This window comes from Neofelis nebulosa, chromosome 9 (assembly GCF_028018385.1).
Source record: "Neofelis nebulosa isolate mNeoNeb1 chromosome 9, mNeoNeb1.pri, whole genome shotgun sequence".
In the NCBI taxonomy this organism is placed as follows: Eukaryota; Metazoa; Chordata; class Mammalia; order Carnivora; family Felidae; genus Neofelis; species Neofelis nebulosa.
The window spans coordinates 81,213,319-81,227,723 of record NC_080790.1 but is presented as its reverse complement, the minus strand read 5'-3'; the positions used below and the strand labels follow the sequence as shown (position 1 = coordinate 81,227,723).

Below are 14,405 nucleotides of genomic sequence, written 5' to 3'. Positions count from 1 at the left end.
TTAAAATCACGTTTTTTTCTCCCGCCTGTCCTGTCAGAATTTCAGAGTACGGCTGCATGCTGGAGATTAAGGATGTCAGAACATTTCCTGATGGGAGTTCAGTTGTGGATGCCATTGGAATTAGTCGGTTCAGAGTTCTAAGCCATCGTCACAGAGATGGCTATAACACAGCCGACATTGAATATCTCGAAGATGAAAAGGTGAGGTTTATTTTCCTGGCGTGTGTTTAGAGGGCCATCGAGTCAATACTGTAGACTTGTCCAGGCCATGCAGTCTTGGTTGCAACTCCTCAGCTATGCTCTTATAGCCCAGAAGCAGCCATAGACAATATGTAAATGAGTTGGCATGACTGGTTTCCAATAAAATGCTGCTTACATATGTAGTGAACAGGATTTAATTTGTGCGTAGTAGTCCATCCCTGTTCTAGATACTGGTATTAGTTCAGAATGAGATATAAAAAGTAGCATTTAAAAATACCTTCTAAAGCTAAATATAAAAGGTTTGGCTCTCTTACCCCTTAAGAATTATTTATATGCCTAATAGAAATAAGAGAACCCATGTTTTGACAAATTAACAAAATGTTTTGAAGGGATTCTCAAAAGATGTGTACAAAGATGTCTCTAGAAGTCTTACTCATTAATGGCCACAAACAAGAAATAGTGCAGATACTCATCAACAGGGGAATGGATAAACAAATTGTAGTACATTTATACAATGGAATACTACTTGGCAATAAAAAGGAAGGAGCTAATGATACACAAAACTATGTGAAAGAATCTCCTAGATCTCTCAATGAACACATCTCTCAACATCCTGCTAAGCCAGGGAAGCCAGATGCACAACCACATGCGCTGTGTGGCTCCATTTATATGCTTCCAAGACCAGGCATCACCTGTCTCTGGTTTTGGAAGGCAGAGACAGGCTGGGGTGAGGGTTTGTAACTGGCCAGAGGAGGGTGTAAGGCCATTGTGGGCCATGGAAATGTTCTCTGTCCTGTTTAGGATGGTGATTCCACTGGTGTGTGTGGCTGGCAAAACTCTGAGCCAGCCAGTGAGATCTGTGCATTTTCTGTATGTAAATTATCCTGCAACAAAAACATTACAACTGTTTAGAAGGAGGAAATCCTTGGAATTACTGTATCCTCTTTTGAATTCTGTCCTTCACATTTAGAACCACACCATGGTTCTCACCGTGGCGAGTGAGAGTCTTTAGCTGTCTGACATCACACTGGAAGTCGCTTTGGGGACAGTGCTGTACATTTGTGACGCCCATCAGTAGATCCACACCCACACTGCCAGCACTGCCCCCTTTCCAGCTGCTGTTTCTGGTCATCCTAGGCACAGGGCTACACAGCTCAGAGGAGCCAAGGGCAGCAAGTCAACCCCAGCATCTCAGGAGCAGGGAGTGGGTTTAAAGGATGGGACTGAATGTGATTGTTCTCTGCTGCCTGGGTAACAAATCTGATGGAAGAGTTTACTGACGGTTGTGGATGGCAGTTTTTAGTGGTGTTTGTATTTATTTCAAAACAAGAGCTTACCTAACTACAAATAAAATAATTTTGGTGTTTTTTTTTAAAGAAAACCCTCTACTACATAGGAATATTTGATTTGTATAAATCAAATTGAGAATGGTTGCATACGTTATAATCTAATTCCTCAGTTTACCCTAGTTTTCAGAGACCCTTGAATTTTATAACCAGAAAGGACCTGAATGGTTTATTCCCATTTTGTAGATGAGAAAACTCTACCTTCTGGAGGCTGTGTGACTGGCTCATGAGAATCAGCAGTGAAGCCAGAACAAACCTGGGTCCCTCGGTCCCCAGCCCAAGCTTTTCCCACTCAGGTGTTCCTCAATAGGGGTGGGATATACTTAAAATAGTGACTTGGCTGTGAGATAGGCACCCAGCAGTAATGCATGATAAATCTAAGGTATCAGCGCTTACTGCTGCTTAAGGCTAATACAGTGATACAGGGTAGCTGTCATGTTTTCTGGAATATAGTTTGGTGATATGGAATATAATTTTTTAAATGTCTCACTCTTTGACTTGGCAATTCTGCTTCTAGGAAACTATCCTGAGGGAATGACAGCCCCTTCTATCACCACCACTGACAAAAAACAAACCACTTTTGCATAAATATTTATATTACTGTGTAATATTAAAGTCTATTTTATCTTAATGGTGGAGTAAGTTATAGTGTATCTCTACATGTAGCCATTGAAAATGATTCATAGTAATATGGCATATATGTTCATGTTGTTAAGAGAAAAATCAGGATGTTATGGATAGACAGGATAGGTAGATCTTCACTGTATAAAAAAATACAAATTTCTATCTTGAGCATATATCATGTTTATAAAACACTGATGAATTATCTGAATACTAAATGTCCCAGCTCCACTTACCAAATACGCCAGATGATCACTATATTTCGTGTGCTAATAATGAATTGCTAAAATGGTCATCCCTCTTTCCTTGATCAGGTGGAAGGAACAGAGTATGAAGAACTTACCAGTCTTCATGATTCAGTATATCAGCAGTCAGTTTCCTGGTTTACTTCACTTCAGGATCACATGAAAGAACAAATCTTAAGCCATTTTGGGTTGATGCCAGACAGGGAGTCTGAGCCTCAGGTATATTCTCCTTATTTCTTTTAGAATGCTATTATTTCCTGCTGTATGTTAAGACACATTATTCTGAAGGAAAATTTGCCCATGCTGTGCTGTGTACTCCATTGTGATCACTTATGAACGGGTTCATTTGTCAACAGCCCAAAGAATCACCTAATGTAGTAGCATGTGCCTTTTGGAGCATAACAACCAATGCTTTTTGATTAACAATGTGTGAAGGTCATTTATTTTCTATCAAAAATCAGTTTTTTCTGACTGGCTGTTGGCTTTGGTACTTTTACTTCTCTCACCCACTGTTTAAATCAGCTGTTTCAATCTTATGACTTAGAGAGTAATAATTTGTGTGTATTGGCATGAACAGTCCATATTTTGCACATACTGTTGCCTTGTGCCTAATCAACAGATGTTGAATAAATGCAGAGAAAATCTAACTCCTTAGGAGTCTTCCTTGCCCTCTATATCCAGTCAGGCTTTCTCTGTGTTCCGCCAGCGTGCTTTCAGTGAACTTGGCTCTGCAAGCAGGGCGTGGCTTTGGGCTGTGAAGCGCTTCTAAGTGTACACTGAATCCTTTCTTCCTCCTCCGGGTGACAGCCAGGCAGGGATGGCTTAGGCCTATGACAGAGTATAAAGTTCCTTCTGTACAAACTCACCTGTCTTGTGGAGAAAGCAGCATTTGGGACCAGCTCTCAGCATGTTTGGGGAAAGATGAAATGTACTCTGTATTTTTCCCATCCACTGTTACACTCTTTTTCTATCTCTGGCCGACTTCTGTCTTTTACCCCCACCTGAGTTATGTCTTTTCCAAACTCAAGACCATCCTTTAAGCCAAAAACTGCCTCAGTGTTACTCCTAATCTTCCAATAGAAGCTTCCACATCCTAAGCTAAAGTGACTTCAGAGTCCACCCTCTCTAGTTCCCAGTTGGATTCTGTATTCCTTTAGGGGTAGGATTGGAGGAGAATCCAAGATGGGAAGCCAGGCGGCCTAGATATCTTGGTTCTTAATGCAAGGAATACTGAGAACAACTTTATGACTAGCTTTTGCTTAGATCTCAGTCCAGAAGTGTGTGTTGGGTTATGTGAAATATAAGCTATCAGGTAGTAGAATAATTCTTATATATTTAATTCATGATGACTCCAATCTATATATAATTAACAATAATTCATATATAGATGTTTTGTATACATGTGCATATTTATCACACAGATATTGTTAAAAGATTTATAATACTCAGACTTGTACACCTACTTTTAGCCTTCCTAATATTGAGCTTTCTATAGTATATTTAAAACTTAAAAAATAATAACACAGAACATTGGAAAGTAGAGGTGAGATTTATGGTCCCCTCTTCTGACTGGTATATACGCATAACAAGAGCTTTGAGAGAACAGAAGCAATTAATTCATGGAATTTCCCTATAAAAGATGCTTCTCTTTGCAGGCTTTACGTTTTGTGAATTCTCCCACATTTAAATTTGTAACAGAAAAGTAAACTTTGTATCTCAAGGGTTGAATGGATGGAAAGTAGCTCTAAAATAGAAGGTGGCATTTAATCCTTGCCCCCGCCTTGTTGGTGAAACAAAGAGAAGAGACTTGCATTTTAGGTGCTGATTTTCTTTCCCTTTCATGTCCCTTGCAGAGTAACCCTAGTGGTCCTGCGTGGTCCTGGTGGATCCTGGCAGTGCTGCCTCTGGAGCGCAAGGCTCAGCTGGCTATTCTTGGCATGATCTCACTGAAAGAACGTCTGCTCGCCATTCGGCGGATATTAGTCATCATTACGCGTAAGATGAATAGTCGGCAGGAGCTGGTTAATAGCAGGGAGAGAAATAATTGATTTTTTCTCTCTCTGTCAAGGTTTCTGGAAGCCCTTGTACTTTTATGAGGAGCGCTAGACGTGGACAAGTAGCATCCCATTCATCGTGCTTTGTAAAATGCTTGTTGAGGGTTACAAAACGGAACACTTAGCAAACATTGACTCCTGCTCAAATGTTAAAAGTTGGTGCCTGGCGGAACCTGACGGTACGAGGTTAGCCTGAAGTTTGCATGGAGCCCACAGTTGGAAACCAACCTAAGAAAATCTCCTTGAAGCAGATGCTTTAATGTGCAGTTCACTGACAGCAGGGAACACCACAGATGGTTGGCAAGTGGTTTAGGTTTTGCGAGAAAGAAGGACTCCCTCCCTGGTAAAGTATCTCACTACACCAGATGGGAACAGCATGCTTTGGTGGCTAGAAAGTAAGAGGGAAACCACATTTTTATCTGGAAGCAGATTTCTCAGAGCACAGGCTAACTGAAAATGCGCTTCGGCTTTGTGTGTCGCTGTGAAGTTGTGTGTGAAATTGAGGGATTGAACTGTTGTCCAGTACAGGAGCCAAAATTAGTCCTCACCCAAGAAGTAGTAGCTACCAGATAGAACTATGTTGTGTGTCCCGTGGTAGTTCAGATATCGTACATTGCATGTTGTAATCAGATGAACATCAGAATACACGAAGGTGTACCTTGGATATAGAAAAATCTGACAACAGTATAGTTGATTTGAGGATATATATTTATATGCACTCAATAAAGAGTGAGCAAAAGTTCACTAAAACTGTATGTGTATTGGAATGTCAAACATGCAACCAAACTAGTACAAAAACCCCCTTGAAAGCATAAGCCTGTCTCATTAATTTGGTGAACACTAAACATTTAGGAAACAGTCCTCTTCCTACAAGTATTTGCATTGGAAATTACGCCCATCAGTAAATCTGAGTTCACCATCCATCCACTCATATATGAGGACATTAACGTCTGCTCTGGAATGGGACTCTATCTCTTCCAGGAAAATATATCAGGACAGTGTGCAAGAAGAGGGGGGGTGCATATGGGGTGTAAATATTCAGCAATCTAAAAATTGTTTTCCATCCTCAACCTAAAAATTGTCTCTGTGTCTTTTGAAAAGAAGTTTTAAAAGTGATCAGACCCAGTGTTACCTATTACAGAACAATACATTACAACTTCGACCTCTAATGCATATTGGTAGTATTAATTGGAATAACCGTGTGAACTAAGATACTGGATCATTAGCACTGGCCTAACCAGCTGGTGCACTGAGTTGGCTTCTTGGGCAGTGCCATGGATGCTCTTAACTAAAAGATGATGAGAACCAGACCGGAGAATAAATCACAGCTTTAAGTTTTGCTTTTTTCATTCAAGGTGTATCATATTTGAGGTTTTTTGTTTGTTTGTTTTTTGTTTTTTTTCCAGGTAATTTATTTTTTTTTCAATAAATGAAATTTATTGTCAAATTGGTTTCCATACAACACCCAGTGCTCATCCCAAAAGGTGCCTTCCTCAATACCCATCACCCACCCTCCTCTCCCTCCCACCCCCCATCAACCCTCAGTTTGTTCTCAGTTTTTAAGAGTCTCTTTGAGTTTTAACAGAATATTTCATAATGTCAGAAGTTGGTTGTTTGTCAATCCATCAAACATTTTATTAGAAACTTTATAATTGTATTTTTTTTAATTGTATGGGTTTTCAATAGCTACTGCTCGGTTTCATTATGCGAGTGAGAAAATCCTCTTCTTGTATAACTTAGTCATAAAGAGAAAATGTGAAAGTATTTCCAATCAGATGTTTCTGGTACCTCACTTATTGCAAATCTCATATCTCATCTTGAATATGGTTTAAAGGCAATTTGGCCATGTGATTTCTAAAATATTTTATTGATTCATGTGTTAATGATAGTATTCAGCATTCTTAGGTATTGTATCCTAATCTGATCATCTAAAAGAAAGCAAAACTGTATCTAGTATGCCAGAGGACCTTTCTTAGAAATGGCTCCTAAAAATGGGTATGCATTGACCATTTTCTTTTTTTTTGGAGAATCTTTCCTACGTTAAAATCATATCATTGCTGTTTCCATTTGGGAGTGTGTAAAATAGCCACAGTGTGATCCTAGTTTCTGCAGGAGCCTTCCTGAATTTAAGTCTCTGTGCTCGGAGTGCCAGGGCTTTTCCTGTCCCCATCACATGCTGTGGCTTTCTCACCCTTACGCCTGAAATGTCATAACTGGCACAGATCTCTGATCGGAATCATTAATTATCGCTTCCTGATTCTGTCTGCCTCTTTCTGAATTGTCACCTTGTTCCTAGTGCTCTTATGTAAAAGACTGTTCAAACAAGTAATGATGTAGATAGAACAGCCAAAGTTTTGGTTGTTTTTGTCTTTTGACACCCAAGGGAATGGACTGCGACTGCTTCATGCTGTGTCCAGTATCTCACCTCTCTGCCCAGAGCAGAGCAGGAGTAGATGGGTATTTCCTGAGCACTTAAATGACAGGAAGTCGGATCAAGGAAAGAATATTTCTTTTTTTTTTTTTTTTTTAATTTTTTTTTTGACATTTATTTATTTTTGAGACAGAGAGAGACAGAGCATGAACGGGGGAGGGGCAGAGAGAGAGGGAGACACAGAATCGGAAACAGGCTCCAGGCTCCGAGCCATCAGCCCAGAGCCCGACGCGGGGCTCGAACTCACGGACCGCGAGATCGTGACCTGGCTGAAGTCGGATGCTTAACCGACTGAGCCACCCAGGCGCCCCAAGGAAAGAATATTTCAAGTCATATTATGAAGGAAGCTTCCTTTCAAAAACTTAAAGAAGGACACCTAAATTCTGGTTTGTTACAAATTTAGCTAACGCAGAATAGCTTTGCCCCTGCCCTCTTTGCTGTCATGGAGATGTCATTTCTAATATTTCTCAGAAAATAAGCTCTTATTCAGAGTCAGAACATTCAAGTTTAATTTTACTGAAAATGTTCCAACACTAATGATCTAGTTAGTTCTGCATCAGAATAAAAGCAGAATCTACTTAGAGTAATAATAACAGTGTGGGGGAGTAATTTTTCTTCTTTAAATATAGTAATTGAAGTACATTCTATACACTTTGTTAGGTATTTTTCCATTTCACTCTCCTAAGTGGCTTGACTCATAATTCCATCCCTGCATCCCTATGTCTCTGAAATACAACTGATATCCTGACAGGCAGTATTCTGAAAGCTTAGATTTTTAGGGTACCACATTCCCTATGTGTCCTCATCTTCAGAATTGAAAGAATACTTTTTAAAGTTCCAAATTAAAAAAATTTTAAATTTTAAGGTCTATCCATGGAACCACAATAAGTATTAGCTGATTCATGTGCCAAATTTTGGAGTGTTATCCCATTTTTACAACCACAACAAAGTCTTTCTCTTAAGCATCACCCTCCTTGACCTCCCAAACCAAAAAGCACCAAGACTGTTTAGTAAGTTGTATTTCAACTATTAACATACATTAAGCCTTACCACAGGACTTTTAAATCATCAAGGAACAAAATAGATGGTAGAGTTACCATGAACTATGATATTATCATTTTGTCATAAAATTATTTGAAAATTGGCAGTTGGTACAATCAAAATACTCCATTGCCTGACCTAGCTGTATCAGCTAGTGACTGTATCACTACAGCTAGATGACTATCATAGAAGTCATTATGCTTTTTAAGTTGCTTTTTAAAAGTACTCATCTGTTTCTTCTTTTCTCCTTTTGTGTTTTCTCCCACTACTTAAATTACTTCAGTAGATACCACTCTGTAAAATTTAGATGCTTTTAACGTGGATGGAACTGGAGAGTGTGGTGCTAAGTGAAATAAGCCATACAGAGAAAGACAGATACCGTATGTTTTCACTCTTATGTGGATCCTGAGAAACTTAACAGAAACCCATGGGGGAGGGGAAGGAAAAAAAAAAGAGGTTAGAGTGGGAGGGAGCCAAAGCATAAGAGACTCTTAAAAACTGAGAACAAACTGAGGGTTCATGGGGGGTGGGAAGGAGGGGAGGGGAGGTGATGGGCATTGAAGAGGGCATCTTCAATGAAGATATGAAGAAGAAAGAGCCATTAGGAGGGAAAATAAATGTGGGTGATTTTTGTTTGTTCAACAGGCATGGGGTTTTATTTTTTTCTAAATACCCTTATGAAACAGGGTAGAGAGGCTCCCATCTCCCATTTTCAACCTGGATAGCAGCGGCAGCTTGAAGAAAGAAACTCTTCCTCTGTAGCTCTACCCCTGCTAAAAGACCCTGTTATGATTCTATGTTTCATCAAAACCCAAAACCCGGGAGGCTAGATCTGGATGAGTAGGGTGAGCTGTATCAACCACACATGGGAAAAATTGAGCCCTTAATGTTTCCCAGTATCACCTTGTCCCTACTGGCACCGCTTCATTCTGAGCCATTGACTTCTGACTTCTAGGAGAAGGTCTTTCCGCCTTTGCAACTCCTCACCTTAACTTCACCTTAATTTTGGCTTCTTGACTGATAAAAAAATTACCAATATCTGCTGAATCCTGTCAAGTAGCTTTTAGTAGTAGGTCTGCTTTTAGGTGAATATTAGCATATTGACTATTAGAATATTGAAGTAGCATAAACTATTGAGGAAATTAGAGTGCTGCTACCCCCAGGTGGACCATTTGGGGGACACTAGTTCTGACTTGTGGCCAAGTCTTAATTTCTAAAGGTGACTGGGTGACAATGCAGAGAGGTCCGTGCCATTGGAAGGCAAGGTTGTTGTTACTCATAGTTCCACTAGAAATGAGAGGCATGAACTTAAGGCCACACGGGGAAGCACCAGAGCTAGAAGGCAGAAGCAGGAGTGAAGACAAAGCGTGGGGAGGGCCTTTATTGTGTTTCTGTGGGAAACACCAGACAGGTCAGGGGAAACAGCTTAGGATTGTCTAGTTTGGATGATCATGATTGGCTCTGGGTTATCAGAGTGGGATCTACTTGTCTGGTATTGAGTCCTGGGTGATTAAGGCCAGGACTCTTTTCTCCTAGACTGTAAGAGCCAGACAAAGGAGGTGGCTCAGAATATGGGCTCTGGGTTGTTTAGTTCTCATATGAAAGGCATGCTTCCTTGTGGACCCTTTGCTGTCTCTGACTGGCCAGCCCAGGAGGGTCAATCTCCCCAGCCAGTGAGGCCCTGGAGATGTCAAACGCATGATTTTTAAACGCATGATTAGTACAATTGGTCCTCCAATATTCTGACATCATATTAAGGAAACTTCAGGGTGATGACAATGGAGACATTAAAGAGTAAGGTGTAAGTTACCTTAAACACATAGAAAGCATTTTATTGTGAGAGTAAAAAGGAGAAGCATAAGGAGTCCTTGAGGCCAGTCTATAAGGTTCCCACTTATAGGCCTTAGTCAAGATCATAGATATGGAACTCTGGGGGGTCTTCAACACTATCTTGGTGGAATTGTAAAGTGTATACGAAGTATGAGTGTGATAATGTCTCAATGTATTTCTCGAGTTAAGATGGCAGGCCCAGCAGTTACGCTATTGGAGGGTATGATAACTTAGTAAATACATTAACGATTAAGCAGTTATGTGTGTGTAACCAAGGAAAAGGAGTGTTACAATTAGAGACACAGGGCAGGAGAGGTGGTGGAAAGCTGGAGAGGGCAGTAGAAGGCGGCAGTGGAGAGTGAGTAGTCCTCTCCCAGACACTGGAGGGGTTGGCAGAGACAAGGCAGGCTCTTCCCGGGGAAAGTAATAATCACCATTAATTTTTGGAATAGTGTACAGATAGTAAACTCCATCAGATTTCACTTTAGGCAGGGGAGTGTAGGGGTGTGTGTTTTGGCAGAGAGCAAGGAATATACCAGAGTAATGCACTAAATAGGCAGCAAGCTCAGAAACATAATAGAATCCCTGATATTGAAGGAAGAGAAGTAAAAATGTCCTGGGTTTACTTTGTGACTTAGCAAAGGTAGTCTGTGGGCATAAGTTCTAGTGTCCAGTGTAGAGTTATCTCCAGTGGCAAGCTTGAGGTCTGGGCAGTGAGCTTCCAGGCCAGAGTGATGTTGTATGGGGTTTGGGACTTGGGGTATCCATTTTAAGTAGGTATCCACTCAGGTCGATGTGGGTCTCAATGTTTGCTATGTTTGCTTGAAACAGTGGTTTACTTCAGGTGTTTGCAAACCAATGAAAACGTCCAGATCAACAGTAATAAGACCAACAGTCAGCAGAATGGTGGGCAGCTACACCTGGCAAAGTTTTTGGTTTTGATTTTTGCTTCAGGTTCACTTGGGTCCCTTATCAGCTGCTCAGCTGCCTGACCTATGGGAATGTCCATGATTAATGCATCCCAAGAAAGCATGTGCCCTCGATCTGGCTGCTAGCCCTTGTTAGATGGGGGAAAGATAGAAACATTTATAAAGGGAGGGGGAAACATTGTTAAAGGGCCTAACATATATAATGAGTTTTTTTTTTTTTTTAATTTTTTTTTAACGTTTATTTATTTTTGAGACACAGAGAGACAGAGCATGAACGGGGGAGGGTCAGAGAGAGGGAGACACAGAATCTGAAGCAGGCTCCAGGCTCTGAGCTGTCAGCACAGAGCCTGACGCGGGGCTCGAACTCACGGACCGCGAGATCATGACCTGAGCCGAAGTCAGCCGCTTAACCGACTGAGCCACCCAGGCGCCCCATGAGTTTTTAATATACATGAAGGCAACACATATCCCCCTTTATTTTATTTTGTTTTCTTTTTTTTATTTTTGAGAATGTGTGTGTGTGTGCACACATATGCAGGCGCATGTGCGTGAGTAGGGGAGGGGGAAGAGGGAGAGAAAGAGAGAATCTTAACCTCCACACTCAGTGCGGAGCCTGATGCAGGGCTTGATCTCATGACCTTGAGATCATGACCTGAGGCAAAATCAAGAGTCAGCCGCTCAACTGACTCAGCCACCCAGGTGCTCCTGTTCCTCTTAAATAGAGGAAAGTGCAATCAGAAAAAATTTTCCCCAACTTTATTGAGGAAAATGGACAAATATAATTATATATATTCAAATTATATATATTATATATATATATTCAAATTATATATATTCATAACATGATGATTTGTTATACATACACACAGATAATTAACACCTCCATCACTTCACATAGTTAACCTTGTGTATGTGTGTATGTGTGTGTGATAAAAATGCTTAAGATCTACTGTCAGCAACTTTAAGAACACAATACTGTATAATTTAGTCCCTGTGCTGTACATTAGAGCCTCAGAACTTATTCTTCTTATAACTGAAAGTTTGTACCCTTTGACCTACATCCCCCCATTTCCCCCTCTCCTCAGCCCCTAGCAACTCTGCAATTCTATTCTTTATTTCTATGAAATCAGCTTTTTCAAGATCCCATATATAGTGATATCATAAGTATTTATCTTTTTGTGTCTGGTTTATTTTCACTTAGCATAATGTCCTCTGTGTTCATCCTATTTGTGACAAATACCAAGATTTCCTCCCTTTTAAGACAAAATCATACTCTACTCTATGTATATAAATATGTGTGTGTATGTATCAGATTATCTTTTTCCAGTCATCCCTTGAAAGACATTTAGGTTGTTTCCATATCTTGGCTATTGTGTGAATAAGCTGCAGTGAACCTGGGAAATGAAGATATTTCTTCAAAATACTGATTTCTTTCCTTATAGGATTTCATTTTATTTCCTAAATGATTTACAAATATTTGTTTCCCATTCTATAGGTGCATTTCCAAATTGTTAATTGCTTTCTTGCTATGCAGAAGTACTTTAGTTTTATGTGGTCCTACTTGTTTGTTTCATTGCCTGGGCTTTGGGCATCTTATCCAAAAAGAAAGCATTGCTAATACCAGTATCAAGGAGCTTTTTCCTAGGAGTTTTACAGTTTCAGCTCTTACATTTAAGTCTTTAATCCATTTTGAATTAATTTTTTTTTAATTTTTTTAAGAGAGAGAGAGTGTGCACAAGTAAGGGAAGGGCAGAGAGAGAGAGGAGAGAGAGAGAATCCCAAGCAGGCTCCACACTATCAGTGCAGAGCCCAATGTGGGGCTTGAACCCACAAAACATGAGATCATGACCTGAGCTGAAGTCAGGAGTTGGGTGCTTAAGTGACAGTCACCCAGGTGCCCCTTTTTTGAGGTGATTTTTATAGGTATAAGATAGCTGTCAATTTCATTATTTTGCATGTAGATATCCAGTTTTTCCAACACCCATTTTTTGAAGAGCCCATCATTTACTCATTGTGTTTTCTTGGCACCCTTGTCAGGATTAGTGGACCGTATCTGCACAGGTTTATTTGGGGGCTGTCTGTTCTGTTCTACTGGTCTGTGTGCCTTTTTAGGCCAGTATGAAACTCTCTTGATTATTATAACTTTGTAATGTAGGTTAAAATCAGGAAGTGTGATGCTCCCAACTTTATTCATCTTTCTCAAGATTGCTTTGGCTTTTGGGGTCTTTTGAGGTTCCATATGAATTTTAGGACTTTTTTTTTCTATTTCTGTAAAAAATACCATTGGAATTTTGATAGGGACCACATTGAACTTGTAGATCACTTTGGATAGTATGGACATTGTAACAGTATCAGTTCTTCCAATCTAGGAACATAGGCTATCTTTCCATTTATCTGTGTCTTCAATTTATTTCATCAGTGTCTCTTAGTTTTCAGTGTATGGGTCTTTCATCTCCTGGGGTAAATTTATTTCTGTGTATTTTTGATGCAATTATAAATGGTATTTTAAAAAATTTTTCTTTCTGATAGTTTGTTAGTGTATAAAAACGCAACCAATCTTTATATATTGATTCCATATCCTGCAACTTTACTGAATTCATTGATTAGTTCTTACAGTTTTTTGGTGGTATCTTTGGGGTTTTCTATTTATAAGAGATAATTTTACTTCTTCCTTTCCAGTTTGAATGCCTTTTATTTCTAGGATTTCCAGCACTGTCTTGAATAAAAATGGTGAGTACTTGGCTTGTTTACGACCTTACAGGAAAGGCTTTTAACTTTTTGCTGTTGAGTGTAATGTTAGCTATGGGCTTATGATTCATAGCCTTTATGACATTGAGAAACATTGATTCTATGCCTAATTTATTGAGAGTTTTTGTCATGAAGTGGTTTTGAATTTTGTCATATACTTTTTCTGCACTATTGAAAAGATCATATACATTTTATCCTTCATTCTGTTAATGTGGGGATCACACTGTTCGATTTGTATATGTTGATTTTTCTTTGCATCCCAGGGGTAAATCCATCATGATCATGTTGTATAATCTTTTTAATATGCTCTTGAATTTGGTTTATGAGTATTTAGTTGAGGATTTTGTGAATCTGTCTTCATTATAGATATTGACCTGTAATTTTTTTCTTATAGTGTCCTTGCCTGGTTTTGTGTCATAGTAATGATGGCCTTGTAAAGTAAGCTTGGAAGTGCTCCCTCTTCTTCGATTTTTGAGATGGTTTGAGAAAGATTAGTATTAATTGTTTAAATCATTGGTAGAATTCACGTGTGAGGCCATCTGTTTCTAGGCTTTTCCTTTTAAGAAATTTTTGATTACTGATTCAGTCTCCTTGCTTGTTATTGACACTCATATTTTCTATTACTTCATGATTCTGTCTTGGTAAGTTGTATATTTCTTTGAATATATCCATTTCTTCTAAGTCATCTCATTTGTCGACATAAATGTTCAGAGAATTCTCTTAAGAACCTTTGTGTTTCTGTGGTATCATTTGTAATGTCTCCTATTTTGTTTATCACATACTTGAATCACCTCACTTTTTTCTTAGTCTGGCTGAAGGATTGTCAGTTTTATTTTTAAAAAAACCAATTCTTCATTGATCTTTTCTGTTGTCTTTCTAGTGTCTATTGTATTTACTTTCTGCTCTAATTTTTATTATTTCATTCCTTTTGCAAACTTGGACTTAGTTCCTCTTTTCCTA

The 14,405-nt window shown here is 39.3% G+C and overlaps 1 protein-coding gene across 2 annotated transcripts in view; it reads left to right on the top strand.

The window, feature by feature from the left end:
* Window positions 1–5,820, top strand: part of LONRF2 (LON peptidase N-terminal domain and ring finger 2) — a 46,377-nt gene extending 40,557 nt beyond the window's left edge. For both annotated transcript variants that reach the window (XM_058684429.1, XM_058684428.1), the window contains exons 10-12: window positions 38–200; window positions 2,482–2,631; window positions 4,266–5,820. In XM_058684429.1, coding sequence (XP_058540412.1) covers window positions 38–200; window positions 2,482–2,631; window positions 4,266–4,460 — 508 coding nt within the window. In that variant the 3' untranslated portion in view covers window positions 4,461–5,820. The remainder of the gene's footprint in view (window positions 1–37; window positions 201–2,481; window positions 2,632–4,265) is intronic.
* Window positions 5,821–14,405: the final 8,585 nt, after the last annotated feature.